Genomic DNA, 27,243 nt, shown 5'->3' with positions numbered 1-27,243 from the left:
AGATAATGGACCAATTGCATCCTTCAGCAGGAGGTTCATTTTCTGTAAAGGACATCCAAGAGATAAAAACTGCTCCAGTGGAGAGAGACTTTACAGACCTCATACAGTCCACAACGGATTAAAGATCAACAGTCCTCATGCCAAAAATCTACTGATCATCCAATTACAAAGAGAATGCATTCTGGAAGAATTGTGAAACCTCCAGACTTTCTTCATTGTGAAGTTAGAAACTTTGGACTGATGGTGCAGTGTTAGATGTAATTATGTGGATGAATATATTAGTGTTAATTATTGGTTAAAAAAATGAAGGGAGGTGCTGTAAAATGTAAGGGTTCTGAAAGCATGAAAACAGCAGACTGTATTGAGTTTTACCCAAATGCAATTGGAAGAAGGCTTTCGGCGGGCAAGGTCAATCATGGTAGGACCTAAAAGGTGTCGGGCCCATTACTGTAGATCTCTTAGTAACAATGTCTGTCTTCCAAATGTAATTTGTTCCTGATTTCTGTCTTGCATTAACCTGCAACTTATTGAAGGGTGGATGGTTTCTTGCTGGGCAAGGGAATAAAATGGATATTGGGGGCAACTGGGAATGTGAATTTGAGGTTACTGTCAGATCATCCAAGTTGTAATGGGCTCAAGGAGCCTATAACTGCTCTTAGCTGATATGTAAGTCAAGAAACTTCTCTCATTAGAAGATATGGTGATTTTCTTCTACTACTCAAGGAAAAAGCAGGATCTGAAGATTCAAACCCATTAGGAGCATGGTGACGGCAAATCTATCTTTATGTTGATTGAGAGTCAAGACAACTCATACAGTGTGATGAGCAGTGATGAGGATTCATCATTAAACAATGCCCATCAAGTTTACTCCGTCATTTAAAACAATCATGGCTGGTTTTGGCCTTCAACTCCACTTTCCTGCTCACACCCTAATCTCTTGGATTGAGCAACGTCAACCTCTCCAGATGTCAGTTATTACACTTTTCTAACAAAGCCTCCATTATTTCTGGATTTGTAACTTTGTTCTAATCTGGGACAATTTATTGTGTTCAATTCTGACCACCTTATTTATAGAAGGATGTTAAAACACTGGAGAGAGTTCAAAGGAGATTTACCAGAGTCATACAAGGAATGATGATATTAGATACAAGGAAAAATTAGAGAAGTTGGGCTTGTTCTCCTTGCAGCAGGGAAGATTAAGAGGTGACCATACTGAAGTGTTTAAAATTATGAACAGTTTTGACAGGACAAAGAAGGATATTCTGTTTCCACTAGTTAGTATATCAGTAACTAGGAGTCATAATTTCAAGATTGTCAGCAAGAGAGCTTGGAGTTATATGAGGGGAAACTTCTTTACTCAGTGAGTTGTTATGATTTGGAATGCGCTGTCTAAGAGAGTGATGGCGATGGATTCTATAGGAGATTTCAAAAGAGAGCTGGATATATATTTGAAAGTGATGAAGTTAGAGGGCTATGGAATTAGGAGTCAAGATTAGAGTGGTGCTGGAATTCCTGATGAAGGGCTTTTGCCCAAAACATCGATTTTCATGCTTCTCAGATGCTGCCTGACCTGCTGAGCTTTTTCAGCACCACTCTAATCTTGACTCTAATCTCAAGCATCTGCAGTACCCACCTCCGGCTATGGAGATACGGTGGGAGAGTGGGACCAGCTGGGTAGCTCTTTTGGGAGCCAGTACAGACACAATGGGTCGAATGGTCTCCTTCTGTACTCTATGATTCAATGAATTATTCAGGGTTTTAAAGACATCTTCCACCTCTAACCTTTCTCCCTTGCATCCCCTGTCTTCTACACAGACTGATTCCACATCACAATCTATTACACCTATATAATCGTTATTCACCACTGCGTTGATATCTTTCTTTATTTACAAATCTACCTCACCTACTTTTCGCTTTATGCCAGCTCTTCTGGAAAGTTGAATACCCTTGAATATACTTCTCAATCTTGGTCATCCTGTAATCATACCTCTGTAATAGTTGAGGAGAAAGTGAGGTCTGCAGATGCTGGAGATCAAAGCTGAAAATGTGTTGCTGGAAAAGCGCAGCAGGTCAGGCAGCATGCAGGGAACAGGAGAATCGACGTTTCGGGCGTAAGCCTGAAGAAGGGCTTATGCCCGAAACGTCGATTCTCCTGTTCCCTGGATGCTGCCTGACCTACTGCGCTTTTCCAGCAACACATTTTCACCTCTGTAATAGTTATCAAGTCATGTTCATTTATTTCTATTTGTGTAATCTTGTTACAAATGGTGTGTGTATTCAGCAAAAGAGTTTTAGGATTTGCCTTTTTGCCATTATTACTTATTCTGATTCTAATTTTAGCTGCACACTACTGTGTATATGTTCCATTCCTTCATGTCATACATTAATTGTTGCTCACCTCTTCACTACCCTGAACCTCTGTTGTCTTGTTTCTATTTGATTCTTTTTTCAAATCGTGCGAAGTGATTGAAAAAGCAATGCCTTAAAAAGTCCCATTCAATTCAACAAGTTCCTTAGACCTTGTCGTAGACCCAAACCCTTGCATTTGCTCCTTAGTGATACTATAGGTCTACCTGCAGTAAATGGACTGCAGCAGAGTAAGAAAATTGCTCAACATCATCTTTTTAAGGTCAACTAGGGATGGGCGATAAATGCTGGCTCAGTCAGCGGCATCCCCCATACAGGAAGAGATCATTTGGTCCATCAATTCAAAACCAACAGAAATCATCCCATAAAGTAATTTTATAAAGTTCATTTGACACTAATTTCATTCTAACCAAAGCATAGATGATAGAATATAAAATGAGTTTGCAAATGTCCTTATTTCACTGCCTATTTAAGAAAATATATTATGTTTAGCCAGCTTTTTCCTTGCTGTAGACAATTCATACTGGTTTATTCGTAGCAATATGGCTTGAGGATAGAGTGAAATGATTTTTCTGTAAAACCTAGGGCTCGTTCTGCTTTCAGAACTGCTTGTGCATGTGTTAAAAACACAAGCTGTGGCCTTGCTGATCAAATCTGTAACACACTATTTGTCTGATAAGCCAGATTTTTCTGCAAAAGCAGTTATTTCTCTTCTACCTCTGATATGTTGAAATGATAAAATATACAGATGTAGGAAAACTATGATTTATCAAGTAAAGAATAATTCAAGCTGCAATTCAAATGCAGTGTAAAATTTAATGTAGGAAAAGAGAAGTATGTGCTATGTTACAATTTTTCATTCACTGGAAATATAATTTCAACTGCCTGTATGTCACAAATCATATTGCACAATTTTAGCTATGGGAATTTCTGGGCTTACTGGAAAATCTGTACACTTTTCTGTGTGCAATTCTGCAAAATTATCCAAATATGCCTTCTATTTATTGTCCAATCAAGGAGGACAATAATTTAAGTATATTTATAGCCTTGAGATAGCATATGATATTTAGGAAGATATGTCTTTGGCACTGGCACCTACAGTGTTACTTTCTGGGCAACATAAAGACAACAGACAATTTTCATTTTGTATGAAGTACAATCAGTTACCAAAGAACATACGGTGTTTTGAAAATATAATGAAGTTTCTTTTTAATGTATTTGTCACAGCTTTTATCAGTCAGCACTTTTATCTGTAGCACTTTTTTCTGGGTTAATGGAATTTGGCTCCTATATTTGAGGAATTGCACGTAAAATTAACATGACTTCAACAAACATTTTAAACCAGTTACCATGTAAATCTAGCGTGAAAATTATTTCAGCCTATAAAATGCCAGCATTTGACAGATACAAAGATAAATAATCCTGTATTGTGGTAACTGTACGCTTTATCAAACATATGCAAATCAGGACTAATTAGCACTAATTAAGGTTATTTTTGCCTATCTCTCTGGAAAACTGTCTAAATGTTATGCAATCTAGTTAGCACACTGATTATCCTAATTGTTTTATATTGCTTGCTTCTTAATTAAAATATGTAAATTGTAGTTAATTGGTAAATAGTAAAAGAGTTAGCTTTGACTCATCAGCAAAAAACAGGGTTTATACACTCAATGGATAGCAATAGATTTTACAGAAAGTTTGGAAGCACTGTTGAAATATTTTTAAATGATTTCTGGTGTAACTTCATTAGTGGCCAGCTGGCAATGGCATGATGTTTTTTTAAAAACCATAAATATTCAAAAATGAAATACAGCAAGTGATCAGCTATATCTTCCAGCCTGTCCAATTGCTGGTGAATGACATTAATACCATGAGCTTCATTCCACACCTTCACTTCCCTCTCTGCCATTCCTTATTAAAGTCTGTGGATCCAAACTGTCTATGGTAGCTTTGGCAAGATATTGTATCATGTTCTTTTCCTGCAGAAATTTCTGTCGTAGGCAGAAGTTGCCATTAAATTAGATTCCCTACAGTGTGCAAACAGGCCCTTTGGCTCAACCAGTCCACACCGACCCTCTGAAGAGTAACCCACCCAGACCCATTTCCCTCTGACTAATGCACCTAACACTATGGGCAATTTAGCATGGCCAATTCACCTGATGTGCACATCTTTGGACTGTGGGAGGAAACCCACACAGACACGGGGAGGATATGCAAACTCCACACAGACAGCTGCCTCCGGCTGGAATCGAACCTGGGTCACTGATGCTGTGAGACAGCAGTGCTAATCACTGAGTCACCATGCCGTTCAATTCCCTATATCTATTGTTAACTGGCACACATATTCTGACAGAATTCCCACAATTTACAACCCCTTGGATATTATTTCCTTTGATGTAACCTAGACACAGATAACTGAGACCAAGCTCTCGTGACAGGAGGTACCTAATTGATCCATAGGCAAGCTTATTCAATTGAGGTGCTTGTTGCCTGGAAAATGGTTGTCCATTTCTTAAGTGCACCTATCCATTTGAGGAAATTTTCTTATTGATTGCTTTGCAACCAGAGTCAGATGCTTCCTGGGTAACGGCTAACTTTTAACTCTCACAAACAGCAAGTATTCTTTACAAGCAGTGTGGGATCGCAGTGGAAATTCATGGTTGAGGAGCATCAAGGAAGGATGAAGTCAACTGACTATTATTGAATGATTTTTGTTTCATGAATTGAATAACTTGTCACTTGTGCTCCACTTGACATAATGGAGGAGCGGGTGTCTCCACAATGGGCTCTGACTCCACCAATGCCCCTGTATCACAGTCCATTCCCAGGAGTACCAATTTGGTATCGCCTCACTGCAGCTGAAGCCCAACATCTCGGATTCCGATGCTGACCACAGTTGCAGTACTCTCCTGATCCCCTCATCTCCCTGCCTCCACATTTTTACAATATTTCCTACAGGTCTCATGAGAAATGTATTTCTGATGACATACCAAACGAACTGTAGCCCCAGTCATGGAACTGAAACCTTGTTTCAGTGATTGTAAAGTCAGCACAGTTTCAGCCTATGCACCACCAGCAACCTTCAGACTGCAATTGGGGATCAGTACAGCATTACCCAAAGAACTCTCTGCTCAGTTCCCAACTCCATCTTCAGGGAGTCTGAGGAATTCAACTGCTTCAGAATGTACCAAGGATTCTCCAAAGTTCAAATTTTGCACTATGAGGCTGATTTAGTGGAGGTAGTAATTTTATCTGGATGAGTATTTAAAATGCCCAGGAACAATAGGCTGTGGACTGAGTGCAGGTGTGTGGCTTTAGTGTAGTTTGATATTTGTTGACCAGCATAGACATGGTGGACTGAAGGGCTTGTTACCATGCTGTATTACTCATGGCCCTATTTTCCAAAATGTTAATTCCAACATTGCATTGTGCAATAATCCTGTAGTTGGCTACAACAAAAAAATTAATGGAGATTGGTTCTGAACTATTATGATGTATTCATTACAAGGATATCCAATTGCCAAGGTAGACAGAGATTTACTTCTGGATAGAATTAGGCAGTAAAGTTATAACGTTTTCTTCATGGCTAATGAAACTTTCACATCTTAATATTGTAAAATAAGACTCAACTAACTCTAGAGTGACTATTGAGGGGACTACTGGTAGCCTGAAGGCAATGTTAAATTGTCTTGACAAACCTGGATGGGCACTGCAGTATAATTCTATACAAAACATTATAATTTCTTGCTGTGCTTTCAGATGGGACTGCAGATATGGTCTCAGAAGGAGGTGATCTAGGCTGCTAGAGAACGTGGAGAACATAGATCTCAGGCACATGTAGGAGTATGGGAACAGTAGTAGGCCTTTCAGCCCATTGAGCCTGCTCTACCATTCAACATGATCGATTGAACACTTTAATGCCTTTTACCCACATTGTGTCCATAACTGTTTATGCCATTGGTAATCAAACATGTATAACCTCTACTTTAAATATTCACAAAATTTCAGCTTCCACAGCCCTTTGTGACAAGGAATTTGCCACTTTAGATAATTTACCACATTGTGAAAGCAGTATGCTCTTAACGTTGTCTTATTGACAACATTCTATGTTTTAGACAACTCATAGAGTCAGAGAGCTGTACAGCATGGAAACAGATCTTTCGGTGCAACTCATCCATGCCAACCAGATATCCTAATCTCGTCCCATTTGGCAGCAGTTGGCCCATATCCCTCTAAACCCGTCCTATCCATATACTCATCCAGATGCCTTTTACATGCTATAGTTGTGCCAGTCTCCATCACTTCCTCTGGCATCTCATTCCATACATGCACAACCATCTATTGCCCCTTAGCCCCCTTTTAAATCTTTCCCCTCCCACCGTAAACCAATGCCATCTAGTTTTGGACTCACCCAGCCCAGGGAAAAGATCTCAACTATTTACCCTATCCATGCCCCTCATGATTTTATAAACCTCTATAAGATCACCCTTCAGCCTCTGACGTTCCAGGGAAAACACCCCAGCCTATTCAGCCTCTCCCTATAGCTCAAACCCTCCAACCCTGGCAACATCCTTATAAATCTTTTCTAAACCCTTTCAAGTTTCACAATGTCCTTCCCATAGGAGGAAGTCCAGAATTGTGCACACTATTGCAAAAGTGGCCTAACCAACGTCCTGTATAGCTACAACATGACCTCCCAACCCTTATACTACTTGATGCTTAGCTTCATTTCTCCTGGCTTTGCGTCTCCCACATAGCTTTTATACTTCCTGTTAGTGCCTTTCAATTTGCGTTACCCCTCAAGTTCCCCTTCTCCTGAGAAGCTAATTTAAACCAATTTCAACAGCACCAACAAAACTCTCTGTGAGGTTATCAGTCCAAATCCCCTTAAGCTGTAACCCGACCAGTTTGTGCAGGTTCTACCTGGTCCCAGAATTGGTTCCAATGTGTCAAAAATCTGATGTCCTCCCTCTTCTACCAGTTCTTCAGCCATCAATCAATGTGCAACCAACCAATCCTTCTGTTCTTATGATTGCGAGTATGTGGCACTGGGAGTAATCCTGAGACTACTGCTCTTGAAATCACCTGCTCTTTAATTTCCTTCCTAACTCCCTCAATTCTGTTTTCAGGATCTCATTGTTCTTCCTGTCTACATACAGAGGAACCTCAATTATCCGACATTTGATTATCGAATATCGAATTATCCAGCAAGATTGCAAGGTCCCAATACTTGGCTAAACTATGTTATCCGGCGTTCCATTATCCGGAATTCAATTAACCGATCAAAATACTCTCCGCCCATGTCCTTCGAATAATCAAGGTTCCTGTGTAGTTGGTACTAATGTAAATCATGATCAGATGGGCCAATGGGCCAAAAAGTGGCAGACGAAGTTTAATTTAGATAAATATTAGGTGCTGCACTTTGGAAAGGCAAATCAGGGTAGGATTTACACACTTAATTATAAAGTCCTGGGGAGTGTTACAGAACAACGAGACTTGGAGTGCAGGTTCATAGTTCCTTGAAAATGGAGTCTCAGGCAGATAGGATAGTGAAGATGCTTTCCTTTATTGGTCAGAGCATTGAGTACAGGAGTTGGGAGGTCATGTTGCAGCTGTACAGGACATTGATTGGGCCACTTTTGGAATATTGTGTGCCATTCTGGTCTCCTTCCTATTGAAAGATGTTGTGAAACTTGAAAGGTTCAGAAAAGATTTACCAGGATGTTGAATAGGCTGGGGTTGTTTTCCCTGGAGCGTTGGAGACTGACGGGGAACTTTATAGAGGTTTATAAAATCATGAGGGGCATGGATAGGGTAAATAGACAAAGTCTTTTCTCTGGGATCGGGGAGTCCAGAACTAGAGGGCATAGGTTTAGGGTGAGGGGCAAAGATATAAAAGGGCCATAAGGGGCAACGTTTTCACAGAGGGTGGTACGTGTATGCAATGGGCTGCCAGAGGAAGTGGTGGAGGCTGGTACAATTGTAACATTTACAAGGCATCTGGATGGGTGTATGAATAGGAAAGGTTTGGAGGGATATGGGCCAAGTGCTGGCAAATGAGACTAGATTAATTTAGGATGTCAGATCAGCATGGACGGGTTAGACTGAAGGATCTGTTTCCATGCTGTATATCTCTATGACTCTGTGACTCTATGACTCAATGTCTTCGAGCTGATTCTTCCCTCCTCTGAAAGAATATCCTGCAGTCACTTCATGATGCCCTTGACAATGGCACCAGGGAGGCAACACACCACACCTGGAGTCATGTTTACTGCCACAGAAATATACATCTGAACCTTGACTATGTAAACCTCTGTCACTGTTTCCTTACTCTCCTCATATGGCTACAGCCCAGAGGGCACAGAGTGCTCTGTCATGGAGCTCTCAGGACAAACATCAATAAAAACCATTGCATGTATCTCTCTCCAGACCTTCCTTAACAAGGCACCTTCCTTAACAAGGCACCTTCCAGAATGACATGGGTGGCAGTCTGTTTACTCCCTGCAGTCACTTCAAGGGCAGCATGCAGTGGCGGAGATAGTCTCAACATACATGAAGAATCAGCACCTCTAAGTGATGCTGACTGCTTGCCTTAACTCCTCACCTCACCTAATGTACTAACCCCATTACATATTATCAGTGCAATTTCCCCTCCAACTCAGAGATGCCGACTGCCTGTTACAGGATTAATATTCAGAAGAGCCTTTATTCATTAGTAGTCATCAGCAGGATATTTTCTTTTAACTAAAATGCCTTTAAACGTACTGTGTCACAACCCAATTTTTCTTCATTCATTGCATACATAAGGATGTTCTTTCCAGGGATTCATTACCTCAACCAGTCTCATTGAACAACAGACCAACTCTTCACTTTCTCGTGGAACAAATGTAACTGTAGTAAGGGATTTCAGGTAAAGGAAAGGAAGGCCTGAGATGGTAGACCTCTTTAGACATGACCAAAAGGTCAAATGTTAGAGGAAATCAAAACAGAAAAAGCTTGAAAGGCTTGAGGCAGCAACTGTGGAAAAATAAACAAGGGGTTAATGAATCACACTTTTCATCTGAGATTTACAGCATTTTCTGATCTTATTTCAGACTTCAATCATCTTTTGATTTTTCTTTTGTTAATTTGGTGTCATTGTATCGTCCAACATGGAGGAAGAGCTAATGAAGGGTACTAAACAAATGATCTTATGAGAAGGAGTTGGAAAAGCTATTGGTCACTAGTGCACTGTGAATGAAGGTTTGTTATTCATTGAAGTGGACCTCTGTGCCATATCACTAAAATGTATGCCATCAGTCAGTTTTCATTTCCTTCCAGCTTTTCAAGCAAACTTTCTTTAAGTATTCAAGCCATTTTCACCTTTTTTTTGTCATTTCTAATTCCTACTTTTGTTCTTCATCTTCATTAAGGTCAAAATGGAAACGAAAGTCAGGCATTGTGTCAAAACAATGTGCTTTTTGGACTTTTGACTTGTGTTCCCATCAACGCTGAATTAGACCTGTTCTATATTTGAACATGTAACTGGGTTCCTAACAATCAGTATATCCCCTATTTTAATATACATGTGGGCACATTAAGTTGGAATACACAGTTTTCAGTACAATTTTAACCCCCATGGCATTCTTGAACCAGACATCTTTCACAAGATTTACTTAATTGAGCAACTAGGAGAAAGTGAGGAGTGCATATCAGAGTCGAAAAGTGCCCCCTAGAAAAACACAGCATGTCAGGCAGCATTCGAGGAGCAAGAGAATTGACATTTCGGGCACGATCCTTTCATCAGGAGTACCTGATGAAGTGCATATGCCCGAAATGGTGATTCTCCTGCTCCTCAGATGCTGCCTGATTTGTTGTGCTTTTCCAGCATCACACCTTTTGACTTAGTTAATTGAGGCTAAACAGAAATTTCTGGAGAAGCTCAGCAGGTCTGGCAGCATCTGTGGAGAGAAAGCAGTGACACTTCTTCAGCTTAACTTGAGCTTAATATTTAAGTGATTCAAAACAATAAAGAAGGACAAATACAAAAGGTGTGTATTTTGAGTGTAAACATGTTCACAAAATTCTAAATTTTAAGATTGACATAATGTTTGTTCATTACAATTTTCTTATAAAATTTTATTACAAAATATTTTCCTGTACAACAGTGATATATTCAAGATGCTTGTGAACATTATATATTCTATTTCTATTGCCACTTTTAAGCATTGTATTAATATTATAGTTACTGTTCATGTAATTTTAATCCTTAAGATCTTTTGCTTCTACTACTAACAAATTAACTTTTTACTATGATTTTCAAGTAAGGTTAATGTTAAAGTTAATTTAAAAGTTAAAGTAGTAATTCTACATGCCATTTGGTCCTTTAACTGTCAAATTACAATACTGAAGTGGATTATATCGCAGTCTCTAACCTTTTAAATGTATGCAGAGCATCAGCATATTGGGAGATGTATAATTACATCTTGGCTTATTCATAGAAAACAGGTTCAAAATCATTTTTATCTTTGAATGCCTGCAGGTCTTTGAAGTAATTGCTAATGTTTGAACTTTTCTCTGTGATTTTATTATATCCCTTTATCTATAATTTTCTTCATAATGGTAATGTCACAGAATATTATGCATAGATAATATATACAATCTTTTGAAGAGTCGAATTATTTTTAAAAACTGCTTAAGCTTTCATTTCCTTATGTTTCTCCTTTTTAAAATCTAAACACCAATCAGATGAAAACTTGTAAGGTTAATTATACATCAAAGTTTATTATAAGAGGAATTTGTGATTTTTTTTATACGATAAAACACCCAACAGGTAAATCTAAAACTATATTTTCTCTAAATGTTTCTTGCTGAACTATTAATTGAAAGATAGTGTTACTAGTATTAATTAAGGCAAAGAATAGCAGATCAAAGCAGTTCATGTCCCAGTGCTGCCTACTACTGTACACTGGTTACATGAGCTTCTGGCTGTGCCTCCACATGATACCCTGGGTTTGAAAGCCATAACCTATCTGGTGTACTCTTACAGTCAATTTTGTGTGAGTTTAATCAAAGAGTAACACATATGCCTATGCCTATTTCTCAGCAGTTTCCATGACGTTTCACTGGGACCAGTTAACCACAGACCCTTTTAAGTCGAATGTATCAACATCATCTTGAAGGGATCAAAGAGATCTCCCACAATGCCCCTCATGTACCCCTTCCACCCTTGGACCTAAGTGTTCAATTTCATAGGCTAATTTACACAAAGCCTGGCTGTTCAGTAAGCAGCCATTTTTGAAGGGGAAAGTTAAATATTCAAAAAGAAGGAGGAAATGTGAATTATTGGATTAGGTTGCAGCACTCTTTTAACATTGATGATGAAATGGTTCTTTACTGATATCATGTTTATATTTGATAGGACATAGTGACCAATATTTCTCCAAGAATTTTACGTGGAATGACTTCTGGCCCTGTCTATGGCCCAGGACAAAGCTCCTTTCTTAACATCGAACTCATTAGTGAAAAGACATGTGCATACTGGTGCAAAAGCGTTACTGAATTAAAGGCCGATTTCCCAAATAACGTGAGTACCATAACATTGTTTGAATTTTCCCTTTAAAGCACGTCTTACACTTACTTCATATGAATTGAAGGTGCACAAAACTATGGATGATTATCTTGGCTCACAACCTATGACTGTTATTAGACTTCATTGCACTTAATGTTCGATGCAGTATTCTGACAGATTTCAGTTCTGCAGGTTCTTTTTCAATTGCGTAGCACAGGATTCCAGCTCCCATTTGTTTTATATTAATGCATTATTACCTAAAATGCAAAATAATCTGGGAAGTAATCCTGTGAGTGAGACAGCATTTGTTCATCGTCTCTGGATTGCAGAGAGGATTTTCATAATGCTGAGATGTTACTGAAGAAGATAATGAATACCAGTGTCATACCAGACACTGTTGTGAGTCTTGCTGTTGAAGCCAATCAAACAGTTAAGCAGACAGGCACTTCAGTTGGCTTCCCTTGATTCATTGCAGAATTTAAAAATAATCCATTCTTAGAAGGGTTAGCTTGTAATTTCTAGTAGATTCAATTCCAGTAAAAGTAGTTTTGCATGTTATGCCTTTTAGCTGGTATTCCATATAACCAGTTTAAAAGCAGCTGCAACACTTGTTACTTTTTAAATCATGCAAAGATACACTAAAATAGAGCCTTTTGTGATCTGAAACATGACCAGCCACGTTTGTAAAGCTGCAGTTCTCTAAATATGGATTATTTTATTAGACAACAGCTTAACAGCCATGAGATTATTAAACCTAACAGGTTTGGATATTTCTCGTTTCCCAGGTGAAAGTGCAGACTGCAGATGCTGGAGATTAGTGTTGAGAGTGGGATGCTAGAAAAGCGCAGCAGGTCAGGCAGCATCCGAGGAGCAGGAGCATCGATGTTTCATACAAAAGCCCTTCATCAGGAACGAGGCTGATTCCTGATGAAGGACTTTTGCCTGAAACCTCATTTCTCATTTCCCACCTAGCTTCAATAGGACATAAGATTTTGAAGAGTGTTATCATTACAGTTTTTTACCACTTCACTGGAATTAGTTTTGTTATTGTTTTGATGAAATTAAGCCAAAAGATCACACTAGTCCATAGGAAATTTCCAGGCCCAAAATTTTGTGCTGATCGGTAAATGCAAAGAAAGTAATAATCTGCAGCTTTTGTTGGTAAGGAAACATGGGCTTATTTTAAAAGCTGCAGTGTGATGGTAGGACCGTTGTTGCCTGTCCCTCAGAATCTGCCACAATCCTGATGCTTTTTAATAGGTGGGAGACAAGATTGTGGGTACGGGTGGTGGGAGTTTGAGGGGTGTGGCTTCATTTATCATTCAAGGGAGGTCATCAAGAAGGAATCTGCTGCTGTCTATATTTGTAAAGTCTCTGTGAGGTTTAATGCTCTCTGAGAGTTTCTAGGGGCTGGATCAAATGAGGCATAGAAACATAAAAAAAGATCATTCAGTCGTCCAAGCCTGCTCTGTAATTCAGTTTGGTCATGGATGATTGTCCAACTCAGTATCCTGTTCTCGCTTTCTCCCAACACTCTTTGATCGCTTTAGCCCTAAAAATTATATCTAACTCCTTGGCCTCAACTGTATTTTGTGGCAAAACCACAGCCTCACCACTCTCTGGGGAAAGAAATTTCTCCTCATCTCAGTCTTAAATGGCCTACCCCTTACCCTTAAACTAAGATTGCTGGTACTAACTAGCTGGGTCTGTAGTAGGCGCAGGCTAAGCAAGAGCTTAAGAAAGAGAAAGCCCTCAAACTTCATTATCTTCTGAATGAGATCATGTAGCCCCAAAAGAGAAGAGTTTCAAAAGGCATAATGATGGTCTAGTGTTGTCCTCCAAAGGCTAGAAGCTATGTATTACACCAGCAGAACCAAACATATTGAAGGAGAAAAGCTAATTATGATATTACCCCACTTCCACTTACACTGGACAACTTTACCAGTGCTTCTTCAATACTTGTTTGTCGCAGTGCAGCTATAGAAAGAACTGCTGACGATCTTTACCATTGTGTGAGGAAATCTTTCACCACCATTTTGGTAATTAGTTTTTCAGCCTACTACTGTCAGTAGTTTGAGGGCAGTACTTCTTCGCAATAATACGGGACTAGTGGATGCAATTAGCATTGCCAGCGCTGCACCATCTCTGATTAGGAAAAATTGAGCATATTGGCATCTAAATGTTCTTAAGACTAGTGAGCACTGCCCCACTGAACTCATCTCTACCTACCTCGACACTGTCCTATCCCCCCCGAGTCCAGGAACTCCCCACATACGTTCAAGACACCATCCATGCCCTCCACCTCCTCCAAGATTTCCATTTCCCCGGCCCCCAACGCCTCATCTTCACCATGGATGAAGAGGTAGTTTACAGTCTGCTAATATGATTAGATTACCTACAGTGTGGAAACAGGCCCTTCGGCCCAACAAGTCCACACTGACTCTCCGAAGAGTAACCAACCTAGAACCATTTCCCTCTGACTAATGAACCTAACACGATGGGCAACTTAGCATGACCAATTTACCTGATGTGCACATCTTTGGGCTGTGGGAGGAAACCAAAGCACCCAGAGGAAACCCATGCAGACATAGGGAGATCTGAGGCTGGAATTGAACCTGGGACCCTGGTGCTGTGAGGCAGCAGTGCTAACCACTGAACCACTGTGCTGCCCCATCTAGAGCATCAAAAGTCACACAGCACCAGGTAATGGTCCAATAGGTTTATTTGAATGCACAAGCTTTTGCAGTGCTGCTCTTTTCTCAGGTGACTATAGCCTGGTGTCATGTTGACTTCTGACTTTGTCCACCCCAGTCCAACACCGGCACGTCCACATAATGTCAAGAACAACAGAACAAATATTTCTGGGCATTTCAGTTGACTAGCTGGGAATGTTTTATAAATTTTGCTTTACATTAGTTGCAGTTTTACAACATAGCAAGCACATCACTGAAGCAGTGCAAAACTGCCTCCTTTGCCTGATCTCACCCACCTTCCGAGGACCCTCTCACTCGCCTCCAACACACTCCATCTACCTGGACGCCCCATGCTGTCCTATTACCCGCCCTCAAATTCTTAATTTCCAAATGCTGCCGAGACATTAACTGCCTCAACCTGTCTACCCCCCCAACTCCAACCTCTCACCCTCATAACGCGCTGCCCTCCACTCCCTCTGCTCCAATCCCGACCTCACCATCAAGCCAGCAGATAAAGGGGGCGCAGTGGTAGTCTGGCGCACTGACCTCTACACCGCTGAAGCCAAATGCCAACTCGAGGACACCTCCTCCTACCGCCCCCTCAACCATGACCCCACCCTCCATCACCAAACCATCATCTCCCAGACCATACAGAACCTCATCACCTCAGGAAATCTCCCACGCACAGCTTCCAACCTCATAGTCCGGGAACCCCGCACTGCCCAGTTCTACCTCCTTCCCAAGATCCACAAGCCTGACCACCCTGGCCGACCCATTGTCTCAGCATGCTCCTGCCCCACTGAACTCATCTCTACCTACCTCGACACTGTCCTATCCCCCCCGAGTCCAGGAACTCCCCACATACGTTCAAGACACCATCCATGCCCTCCACCTCCTCCAAGATTTCCATTTCCCCGGCCCCCAACGCCTCATCTTCACCATGGATATCCAATCCTTCTACACCTCCATCCGCCATACCAGGGCCTCCAAGCCCTCCGTTTCTTCCTCTCCCGACGTCCCCAACAGTACCCTTCCACCGACACTCTCATTCACTTGGCTGAACTGGTCCTCACCCGTAACAATTTCTCCTTCGAATCCTCCCACTTCCTCCAGACCAAAGGGGTAGCCATGGGCACACGTATGGGCCCCAGCTATGCCTGTCTCTTTGTTGGCTACGTAGAATAGTCCATCTTCCGTAGTTACACCGGCACCACACACCACCTCTTCCTCTGCTACATTGATGATTGCATTGGCGCCACCTCATGCTCCAGCGAGGAGGTTGAGCAATTCATCAACTTCACCAACACATTCCACCCTGAGCTTAAATTTACCTGGACCATCTCTGACACCTCCCTCCCCTTCCTGGACCTCTCCATCTCCATTAATGACAACCAACTTGACACCGACATTTTTTACAAACCCACCGACTCCCACAGCTACCTGGATTACACCTCTTCCCACCTTATCTCCTGCAAAAATGCCATCCCGTGTTCTCAATTCCTCTGCCTCCGCCGTATCTGCTCCCAGGAGGAACAGTTCCACCACAGAACACACCAAATGGCCTCCTTCTTTAGAGACTGCAATTTCCCTTCCCACGAGATTAAAGATGCCCTCCAATGCATCTCGTCCGCATCCCGCCCTTCTGCCCTCAGAACCCACCCCTCTAACCGTAACAAGGACAGAACTCCCCTGGTGCTCACCTTCCACCCTACCAACCTTCACATAAACCAAATTATTCGCCGACATTTCTGCCACCTCCAAACAGACCCCACCACCAGGGATATATTTCCCTCCCCATCCCTTTCCGCCTTCTACAAAGACCGTTCCCTCCAATAACTACCTGGTCAGGTCCACGCCCCCCTACAACCCACCCACCCATCCTGGCATCTTCCCCTGCCACCGCAGGAATTGCAAAACCTGCGCACACACCTCTTCCCTCACCTCCATCCAAGGCCCTAAAGGAGCCTTCCACATCCATCAAAGTATTACCTGCACATCCACTAATATAATTTATGTATCCGTTGCTCCCGATGCAGTCTCCTGTACATTGGGGAGACTGGACGCCTACTAGCAGAGCACTTTAGGGAACATCTCTGGGACACCTGCACCAATTAACCACACCGCCCTGTGGCCCAGCATTTCAACTCCCCCTCCCACTCAGCCGAGGACATGGAGGTCCTGGACCTCCTTCACCGCCGCTCCCTCACTACCCAACGCCTGGAGGAAGAACACCTCACCTTCCACCTTGGAATACTTCAACCCCAGGGCATCAATGTGGACTTCACCAGTTTCCTCATTTCCCCTTCCCCCACCTCACCCCAGTTCCAAACTTCTAGGTCAGCCACTGTCCCCATGACCTGTCCTAATGGCCTATCTTCTTTTCCACTATCCACTCTACCCTCCTCTCTGACCTAACACCTTCATCCCATCCCCATCCACCCATTGTACTCTTTGCTACCTTCCCCCACCCTCCTCCCTGTCCTATCACCTTCATCCCCTCCCCCACTCACCTATTGTACTCTATGCTACTTTCTCCCCACCCTCACCCTCCTCTCATTTATCTCTCTACCCTTCAGGCTGTCTGCCTGTATTCCTGATGAAGGGCTTTTGCCCGAAACATTGATTTTACTGCTCCTCAGATGCTGCCTGAACTGCTGTGCTTTTCCAGCACCACTCTACTCCAGAATCTGGTTTCCACCATCTGCAGTCCTTGTTTTTACCTACCTGATCTCACCTCACCTCACATTATAATAAGAATGGCATGTGGCATTAACAGCTTGCTTCACTGCAAAACGTATCTGCTTTGGATAGACTCAAAACTGTTCGTAGTACGGTAACAGTGGGCCACACGAGAAAGACTGTTGCCCCCTCGGTGTGTGCAAATGAGTTACCATCACAAAATAAACTGAGGTCACCTCACTTTATAAACTTGTTGTTGGCCCTTGCATAAAGCATGTGATACTGTAGGAGAGTCATAGGGATCAGACCCAGAAGGTCAGCCATCCTGCTGATAGATGTTGTGTTGTGTAATAATTCTCTTTCACAAGAGACATGGTAGAATGTTATTTGCCATGATGAAGGGGCTACTGTGGATGATCAATGGAAATTGGCCAGTAATTGGGAGTGTGCAAGCACATGCTTGATATTTCATTTCCATTCCATTTTGTTGCAAACCTTTCATTATTTTGAAATTGGCAGACATTTGAAAACAAATCACTGTAAAGGGAACCATACCGAATTATCCTTCACTTCTCTAACGGATGAACAGTATGTGTCTCTTACTGAACCTAGTTCTTCTGCTTCCTTTTCCACCAGCGATTAGCTCCCAACTGAGAAGAACCGCAAAACTACAACTGCCAGTTTAAGTCCCAGTGTCACCACATCCAACAGCCCAGCTGCTTAGACAACTGTTTCCTGCACCAGTAGTAATATGAACCTATTGGCACTAGGAACATATGGAGCTTAGCATTCATGTGTCTGGCATAAATATTTTAATTAAAAGCATAATCAGCTCAGTTTTTATTTAATTGAAAACAAAAATATAAATCTATTCTGCATGCCCTGTTATATGTATATTATTGCTGCAGTGTTTAGCTTATGGGGTTCTTAAGGAGGTTGTCATCAGATACAGCAACCAACTGAGGTTTTATTAAGGCTTGAATTTTCCAAGGGTCGAAAGGGGTAGTGAGTATTACATGCCTGCCCTGAATGAGTGTCGGCGCCATACCAACTGATGCTCTGCAAGGCTGTCCTGTAATAACATACTGCGGGGTGACCTTAAACAAATAACATTAGACTTCATGAACCCTCCTCCAGGCTTCCACTGAATGGAAGCCCTGTCCTTACCTCGCATTTCCAGCAGCAACAGACCCTGGTAGTGGACATTGCAAGGGCTGCAGGAAAACCACCAGAGGAAAAACAGTGATTAGAATCCCTACAGTGTGGAAGGAGGTAATTTGGCCCATTTAGTCTGTGCCAACCCTCTGAAGAGCTTCCCACCCAGGCCCAATCCCCCAGCCTATCCCTGTAACCCTGCCTTACTACCATGGTTAATCCACCTAACCTGCACATCCCTGGATTGTGGGAGGAAACTGAAGCACCCGGCAGAAATCCACGCAAACACAGGGAGGATGTGCAAACTCCATGCAAACAGTGGCCTGAGACTGAAATCAAACCCCAGTCTGTAGCGGCGTGAGGCAGCAGTGCTAATCACTGAGCCACTGTGCTGCCCATCTCGTTCTCAGATTAAGGTAAATCCCAGGCTTTAGGTGGGAAGGGATTGGGGTCCTAGGCCTGGGAAGTGAGAAGTAGGAAGTGGGTTTTGAAATCCAGGTGGAAAGAAACAAAATGGGGTTAATATCTAGGGGATGTCCTCCATATCCATAAGACAAGTTCCCTCCCCACTGCACTCTAAACACTGCACCTCTCCCTTCCCCAATTTTCCGCAGTTATCTATTAAAAATATTTTTTGAGTCTTGTCTGCTTACGCCAAATATATGGCATGGACAGTGTACCATTGGGGTCAACTGGCTTATTCACAAGATGAATTACCTCTGAATTTTTTTTCTTTTAATTAGTGGGGCAGTTTACCAGTTTCAGTGTCAGGTAGACAACAGGTTAGCGAGCCATCAGACTTTACATGGTTCACCCTCCCTTCCTCATCTCTCGCTGGAAATACCACATCCTGTCAGAGGATCCATAAAGTCCAGCCTTAAAGCTCATTCAATTATTCACAAATTTTAGCTGTTATGTTTCCTGTGAAGCATCTTTAAACATTTTGTTGCTTAAAATAGCTGATGCTGTCTTATTTATACTCCAGGAAATCTTACAAACATTCAATGGTTGAACTCTGTGTTTTTCAAATGCTTTTTGCACTTTTAATTATCAGGGAGAGTTGGGAAGTATCTGTTGTTGTTCCAAAGTTATTCTCCATATACGGTTACTAATTCTTGGCCCTGCTTTCAATTAAATTTCTTGGGTAAGTATCTGAGGTTAGCTGTTCTCACAATTTTATATTCAGTGGTGCTGAAATGCAGGCAACATGAAAATTGTGATTAAGACATTTGTTAGATGTTTTATTTTTCACAGTGAGCTAGTTGATGTGATTTCTTGCATCAAAGCAGTGAGGAAATTTTGTGTTCAAGATTTCAGAACCATGGGTAATCTCTGTACCAGGTTACAAATGAAGCTGTGGAATGGTTTTCCATTCCACAGCTGATGACAAAACCTCCAGGTTCCCAGAGTGAGTGCAACTAAAAAACAGCCGAGTTTAAGTAATTTTTGTTTTACTCATTGACAAATAAGTTACTGCTGATATGCACAATACTCATAATACAAGTGTGCAATTGGGATGTCATGGTGGCTCAGTGGTTAGCACTGCTGTCTCAACAGCACCAGGGTCCCAGGTTCAATTCCAGCCTCGGGTGACTATCATTGTGGAGTTTGCATATTCTCCCCGTGTCTGTGTGGGTTTGCTCCGGTTTCCTCTCACAGTCACAAACATGTGCAGGTCAGGTGAATTGGCCATGCTAAATTGTCCCTAGTGTTAGGTGCATAAGTCAGAGTGGGGTGGGTTGCTCTTCAGAGGGTTGGTGTGGACTAGTTGGGCCGAAGGGCCTGTTTCCACACTGTAGGGAAATTAAATTAATAGAAATCATTGTCTGATTTCAAAGCAGAGATACTTCATGACTTGGGTTCTGAAACTGCTAACTAAAAAAGGAAACAAAATCTGATGCACTCTACATTTTGACCTAGAAGATACATTTTTAGCTGCAGCTGTACTCTGCAAATATGTGTTTATTTTTCCAAAAAAAAGACACTTGTATTCTTTCCACCCTTCCCTCCATCTATACTGATGGTACTGCTTTTGCAATGTTATAAATAACATACAGCTAACTGTATTTAATAGTAAACCTGTCTGGAATTTTGATTTTTGTTCCTTGCTATGAAACATCATGCGAGACCATTTGCTTAATTGTTTTCTATGGAGTTACTCATAGTTTTCAGCATAATTCAGTTTCACCACAGGAGTCACTTTATCAGAATGTTTCTGTCAGTGCACAGAACATGTATTTTTATTCAGTAGTCAACTAAACAATATTTCATTAAATTGTTAATTACAGCAGGAACATTTTATATATATTTATATATAATATATCTTTTTCGATGTAGTTCTGAAATTTCCTCTCATGATCAGTAAGAATGGATTTATAGAATCATTCCTTTTGACTAACAGCTGATATTGCATTATAAATGTATCTTGCATGGTTACATATTCTAAGAAATGTGATGGTAAATTGAAGTTTGTTTAACTTAGATGCTCCTCTACAAAACTTCCAAACATGCAAAGTTTGTGAACATGGACATCATTAATACATGACTTATTTCCTCAATAGTTTGAGGTGACAATGATTGCCTGAAATTATATGGCTTGATGTTTTATAATTACATGGAAACTGAACCAGACAGTGAGGATTATTCATTCTAGCAAATTTATTTGCAGCAGCAACTGTGAGTTGCTTTCTCAGACCAATTAACATCTGAAGTTCCAAAGGCTTATCTTCATTTTACCCAAATTTATCTAAACAAGAATACAAGTTTTGACCAATGACTCTTTTTACACATTATATAATTTTTATAGTAATAACTTGCTGCAGTTTAGTGAATCCCTTCCAGCTGATCTGTGTGATCTTTGGAGCTGCACACAAAAGGGTTTGAACCTTTTTTAAATGCAAGTCAGACTAAACTGAAGGTCAAAGATTAATGTTTTTAAAAATTATTCATATAAAGGAAAATCTTATATAATAGGGAGGCTTATAGGTCAAGGCTGTCAGCAGTCTAGCATTGATTGTCTTTATCATTGCACAGAATCGTCTTATTACGTTGGCACAGAAAAAAAAAATAAATTTATGGGCTAAAGCTACATTGGTCTCAGTGTTTAATGTGCCCATATCCACCTAATTTGACAGTTTCCACGGAAGAGAATTCCCAAAGAGACCTAATGTTTCTGGTGTCAGTGGATGGCATCAGTTACTTCATGCTTCTTTTAATAAATTGATAACAAGATAATTCCTATGCTTTTCAGAGACATGACAGGATTCCAAACTGTTAACTCTCTCGTTAAGATTACTTCCCATTCTGGGAATAGATGGATGCAGGGGATTGTATCATGTCCCATATTTTTCAATTTGTTGTAACAGAATAAAAAAAACTTTATTGTGGCCAAGTGGAGTAAAATTATATAAAGGCACCATCTTAAAGTAATTTAAGAATATATTTTATGACTGTTTCTATATAAAAGCACATTGAATAAAATGGTTAATTTTTTTTAATTTTAAAAATTGCAAGATATATTTTCCCTTAAGTTATTTTATGAAGGGAAATCACATCCTGTACTCTGGGTATGTTGTTTTCATAACTCTACAAAAAGATAGTTCCATCTCCAGAGTGACTTGTAATCTTTCTATTTTATTATAGCAATTTATACAACAAATGTGGAAGACAATAATATTGACTAAAACAAATTGATGTTCACAATTCAATATTTATAAAATAAAGTTTTGACACTGATAGTTTAGAAAAGGCTAGTTACTTAGAAGTTAATGATATCAGAAGAAAGATATTGCATGTCTCCATTTTTCATTTTTACTTTAGCTCCCGTACAGTACTTCAAGATCAGATCTGAGCTTTTACTTTAAATTCTCCAAATATTATTAAACAAACAGTGAGCTCCGACTGAGTCACACTGAAAGGTCCAAATCACAGGTAGGATCTGGTCAAAGTGACAGGCTCCTGACAGCCAGCTGAGAAATTGACAAGAGATCCTTCCTGCCTCTTCCAAAGGAAGTTTGCTTAATCAAACATTGGCAAACAAGCCAGCAAACCTTCGCCTGATATTAAGGCCCTGAACTCCTGCCCGGAGAGAGTAGTGAGTCAATCAGAGTGCCAAGGGGCATGATTGCCTTTCAAGGAGCACTCTGGGAGTCCCAGGACGACAGAATGATTTTCTGGGGTCAGCTGACAGTCTTGGGTTTGAGTTCATGAGGAGAGGTGTCAGTTGGGTCAGATATAATGGCCTAAACTCCAATCTCTCAATCATTGCCTTCGGTTAATCTGTGAATGCCCTCACCTCCCCACCCCAGGAGGTGACACGGTGAATAGTAGGATTTTAGCTGCCTTCAACATAGCATAGTGACAGGCCCACCAGAGGCTGGGTTAATACCAGCGGCTGCAGGATGAGGCCCTTCAATGGTCGTTAAATGACCACTTAAGGACCGTGATTTGCAATGGAGTGGGAAGGACTATCATGATCTTCCTGCCCAGACCTTGACTGCGGAGAAGGCTATGCTGTTTGAATCTACTCCTGACCTGTGTAATTAAGTTTCTACGTTTCCAAGCTTAACACCTCCAGGAATGGAAAACCCTGCCCACCAAAGGGTTTGAAATGTTCTTTACTCAAGCGAAAGAAAATGTCATATTTAATGAAATAGTGTATTACCCCTTCATTCATTTATACATGCATTTGTTATATCTAAACAAAGCTATTCATGTGAAGATTTTGTTGCTGGTCCACATAGGCTGTAAACTTGACACCTGCTGTTATTCATGGAGAGGTATCAAACTCTCCGTGGCCAAAAAAAGTGTGCATTTCTGGTGTGGAAGAATTATATGTATCCTTCTTGTACTATTAATGTGATGTAAAATGGATTAAGAAACTTTTCAAATATGGACATATCAGTTGTCATAATCACGCCTTTCCACGCCTTTACATGTCATGAAACATGTAAAATATCTAATCTTCTCACAGCCCACCTCTCCCACAAATCAGGCACTATGTTAATTTGCCTCTTGAGCATCCCCAAGTTTATCTGATCCATCATTGGTGGCTATGCTTTTTAAAGGCTCTCTAGCCTCTGTTTTCCTTTTGAGATGCTGCTGTGAGAAGCTTGGTACTCCCATCTCTCTGACATCTCTGAGTTAATACTTAAAACAGTTTCTCTTCATGCATCAGTTTCATTTCATGAGTATAATGTAGCATTATAATATAAATGAGAATTCATTCTTACATTAGTCCACACTAATGCTCTGAGGGCCTACATCCAAATCCCAATTCAGAAGATGATTTAAATTAATAAAACAATTGAAACAAGGTTGCAGTGATGATAACCGTGAACTATCATCAAATGTCATCAAAGCCCACCTAGATAAAGTGATGTCCATGTGAATCGAGATCCACAGTAATGTGGTTGGCCTTCCTCAGAAAAGGCCCAGCAAGCTTTTTGTCATCCATCTGCCTATTTCCCCATACTTATTTCTAATAACTTGATGGTTGAGGCTCAAGCTGGGACAATGTTTTTTGCAAAGTCATTCCTCTAATAGTGAAGTTTGGTTTGGTTTAATATAATCAAGTGGTGAATAAAGGGAAAAAAAACCCAAAACGTTTATAGATTATTACGCCATCAAAAACGGATTGACTGAAACTATTAAAAGTGCACCCGATGAGAGCAATTTTCCATGTGTCTCACCATGCATCCTGTTGAGAATGCACTGAAGAAAACACTATACTTTTTTCCCAGCTCAATATTTGTTCTCTCTCGAGCTTTGTCCTGCATTTTTCACAGTGACTGTTTAGTGTTTTACAATTTTATTTTGGCTTGCCTTTCAATCTGGATAATTGATGTGTTACCTCCACTTCTAGGGTTCTTAAAACTTCAGATATTTATGAACTTCCTTTGCAACAATATAGCAGCTCCTCAGGCGACTTATTGGTGGTCATATTTTCTGCTTGGAAATGTAGTTTGACACTTAAGCTCTCAATAATTTCAACAGCAAATTGGAAAACTATGCTTGGTGTGGTATGACATTTTTTACCCACCTTTCCCACCTCTGCAGTGTCGGAAGAATTAATTTCTCAAGTCAAATGAATCACTTCCAGTAGTTAACGCTGCAGAATCTGCTTAACCACATATGATTGATTAGTGTTTTCACATTTAATAATTGCTAGAAACTAGTTGAAAATACTCTAGCTTAGCTTTGCTTCTCCTTTGTTTTGAATTTTCTTGCCACATGATCACCTCCATTACTGAAATTGTTACTAAACCCACAATAACTAATTACATTGAGGGAAATAGCTGATGGATGTCCACTTTATAAATTTTCAAAAGCACAGGTTGCTAGCTAGCAATGTTTCTGTGGCATTCTTAGATTTTTCTCCAGGGCTAATGTGAAAGATTGCATTAAAACTGAAATCAGACCCCAAAGTACAATTCTGTGGCCTATATCAGGTACAAAAGCCAGTCTCTTGATCCATAGAGGTTGTTAATATGATGCATGAAATCATATAGGTTAACATCAGCCTCCTTGACTGAAATCATAGTTCCCTTCACATGAATCCATCAGCCTTGCCATGCCTGTTTGAACAAGGATTAAATGGATGACTCCCTTGAGACTGTAGTTATGCACTGCTTTATTACTTTTGTCATTGCGTTCTTTAAAAAGAAATGTCCCATTCAGTGTGCATCGGATACAGGGAGGTGTCTATTATTGCTGCACAGAACTTCCAGGAAATTATACATGAATGACACACACCGTTTACTTCCATATCAAGAGAATTTCCTGAGTCCTTTTGGATCGCTCTGCTACCCTCACAGAGACAGTGAGAAATTAATCATCATAGCTCTCCACAAAATCAACAGACATCGCAAAATTGCTGCTTTGATCACTGCTGCCACTTAGAATGAACCAGAACAGCACTGTTGACCTGGCAGTGACATGATTTATGTTGAACAAAAAAAACTACAAGATATTGTGTATAACTTCAACAAGCTCAAACAGGCATGGGATAAGGTAAGGGTTAAACAAAGTTCACTGTGATGCATTTAACAGAATAAACACAACATTGTCAGTACAAGTCACGAAGGCTGATTGTATTACGTCCAAATGTAATCAATTTTAGGTTTTCAGTCACACTTCTTTACGACTGAGAAATAACTTGATACAGGACATTTGCTCCCTCCCTCCACTTCCCTCCCCTGCAGAATGGTTTCCAAATGTTTTTATGCATTAATAGTTACTGTGGAACAAAGTAGATGTTGGTATAGGATGCACAGTCACACTTTCTGTGTTTCCACTCCTGAAGCAAGAGTGCAGTGTTGGGAAAACTCAATTCAGAGAAAAGTGCCCTGTTCTTCGTTGATGAGTGGCAAATGATTCCATGAGTTAGGCTCCTTGCCTCCATTGACAGTGCAGAAATAGATACACAAGTATAAAGTTAGGTTGTGTGAATGGGTTGCCTCAGTTGCTCTGGTATTGTAAAGAAAAAGAATAGAGCAAAAGAAAGCCCTCCTACTATCATCTTCACATCCCCTCACCCCCTCACACTCTTCTTGTTTCTTACATGCCATTCCATGGCCATGCATATACGCCATGCCAGCTAGTGCCCCATCCCCACTTCATGGTCCTTCATATCAATCTGTTTCTAATACCCACTCATTTGGCTGTCAAAATCGTGATAGGTGAAAACAATGACTGCAGATGCTGGAAACCAGATTCTGGATTAGAGGTGCTGGAAAAGGACTTTTGCCTGAAATGTCGATTTTACTGCTTCCCGGATGCTGCCTGAACTGCTGTGCTTTTCCAGCACCTCTAATCCAGAATCTCAAAATTGTGATGTCAATCTATGTCCCACTGCCCATCTATTAACATCTCATTCTTCCTAATTCTTATTTAAGTGCAGTTTGTTGCTTTCCCAGGCAGAAGACAAAAACTAGACAGCAACAACTCCTGACATGAACGTCCGGGCAGGTATCTGGTGACTGCAACTTCCTGGCTCTTCCCTGGGTGCCCTAAGCCAACCTAGTCAGCTAGGACACGGAAATTTGTATCAGCAAACTGTTAGCCAGGCAGCTTCTCATGTTTGGCAGCGATGAATGGTCCAGTTAGAATACTTAGAATCCCTACAGTATTGAAACAGGCCATTTGGCTCAACAAGTCCACACCGACCCCCTGAAGAGTAACCCACCCAGACCCATTCCCCTGCTACTTTACATTTACCCCAAACTAATGCATCTAACCTACATATCCCTGAACACTATGGGCAATTTAACATGGCCAATTCACCTAACCTGCACATCTTGGGATTATGGGAGGAAACCAGAGCACCCAGAGGAAACCCACACCGACATGGGGAGTATGTGCAAACTCCACACAGATGGTTGTCCGAGGCTGGAATTGAACCCGGGACCCTGGTGCTATGAGACAGCAGTGCTAACCACTGAACCACCGTGCCATCCGAAAGAGTGTGTGCGTGGCAACACAAAGTAAGATGGTGGCTCTTATCCTTGCAGAGGGCAGAAGGCCATCAACTTTCTCATGGCATTGCTGCATTCCTGATGAAGGGCTTTTACCCAAAATGTCGATTCTCCTGCTCCTCGGATGCTGGCTGACCTGCTGTGCTTTTCCAGCACTACACTCTCAACTCTGATCTCCAGCATCTGCTGTCCTCACTTTTGCAGACAGTGGACACAGCCCTGACCCGGGTGGCTACTTCAGACCAGGCTGGCAGTCTTTGAGAATGCCCAGTTAGCGTTAGAACATGGTACCCTTGGCATGAACACCAGAATGTCCTACCACTGG

At 41.1% G+C, this 27,243-nt stretch overlaps 1 protein-coding gene and 1 long non-coding RNA gene across 2 annotated transcripts in view; one reads left to right on the top strand and one right to left on the bottom strand.

Annotated features, from left to right (window-relative positions):
- The window catches only part of LOC122554210 (dihydropyrimidine dehydrogenase [NADP(+)]-like), a 739,011-nt gene that overhangs the window by 528,144 nt on the left and 183,624 nt on the right, over positions 1 to 27,243 (top strand). The window contains exon 14 of the mRNA XM_043698867.2: positions 11,768 to 11,932. Coding sequence (XP_043554802.2) covers positions 11,768 to 11,932 — 165 coding nt within the window. The remainder of the gene's footprint in view (positions 1 to 11,767; positions 11,933 to 27,243) is intronic.
- Positions 1 to 27,243, bottom strand: part of LOC122554211 (uncharacterized) — a 63,973-nt gene that overhangs the window by 15,873 nt on the left and 20,857 nt on the right. The gene's annotated exons all lie outside the window — the stretch shown is intronic.

This window comes from Chiloscyllium plagiosum, unplaced genomic scaffold (assembly GCF_037043375.1).
Source record: "Chiloscyllium plagiosum isolate Xiang-an unplaced genomic scaffold, Cpla_swu_hap1 HiC_scaffold_9, whole genome shotgun sequence".
In the NCBI taxonomy this organism is placed as follows: Eukaryota; Metazoa; Chordata; class Chondrichthyes; order Orectolobiformes; family Hemiscylliidae; genus Chiloscyllium; species Chiloscyllium plagiosum.
This window is presented reverse-complemented; position numbering and strand designations above follow the sequence as displayed.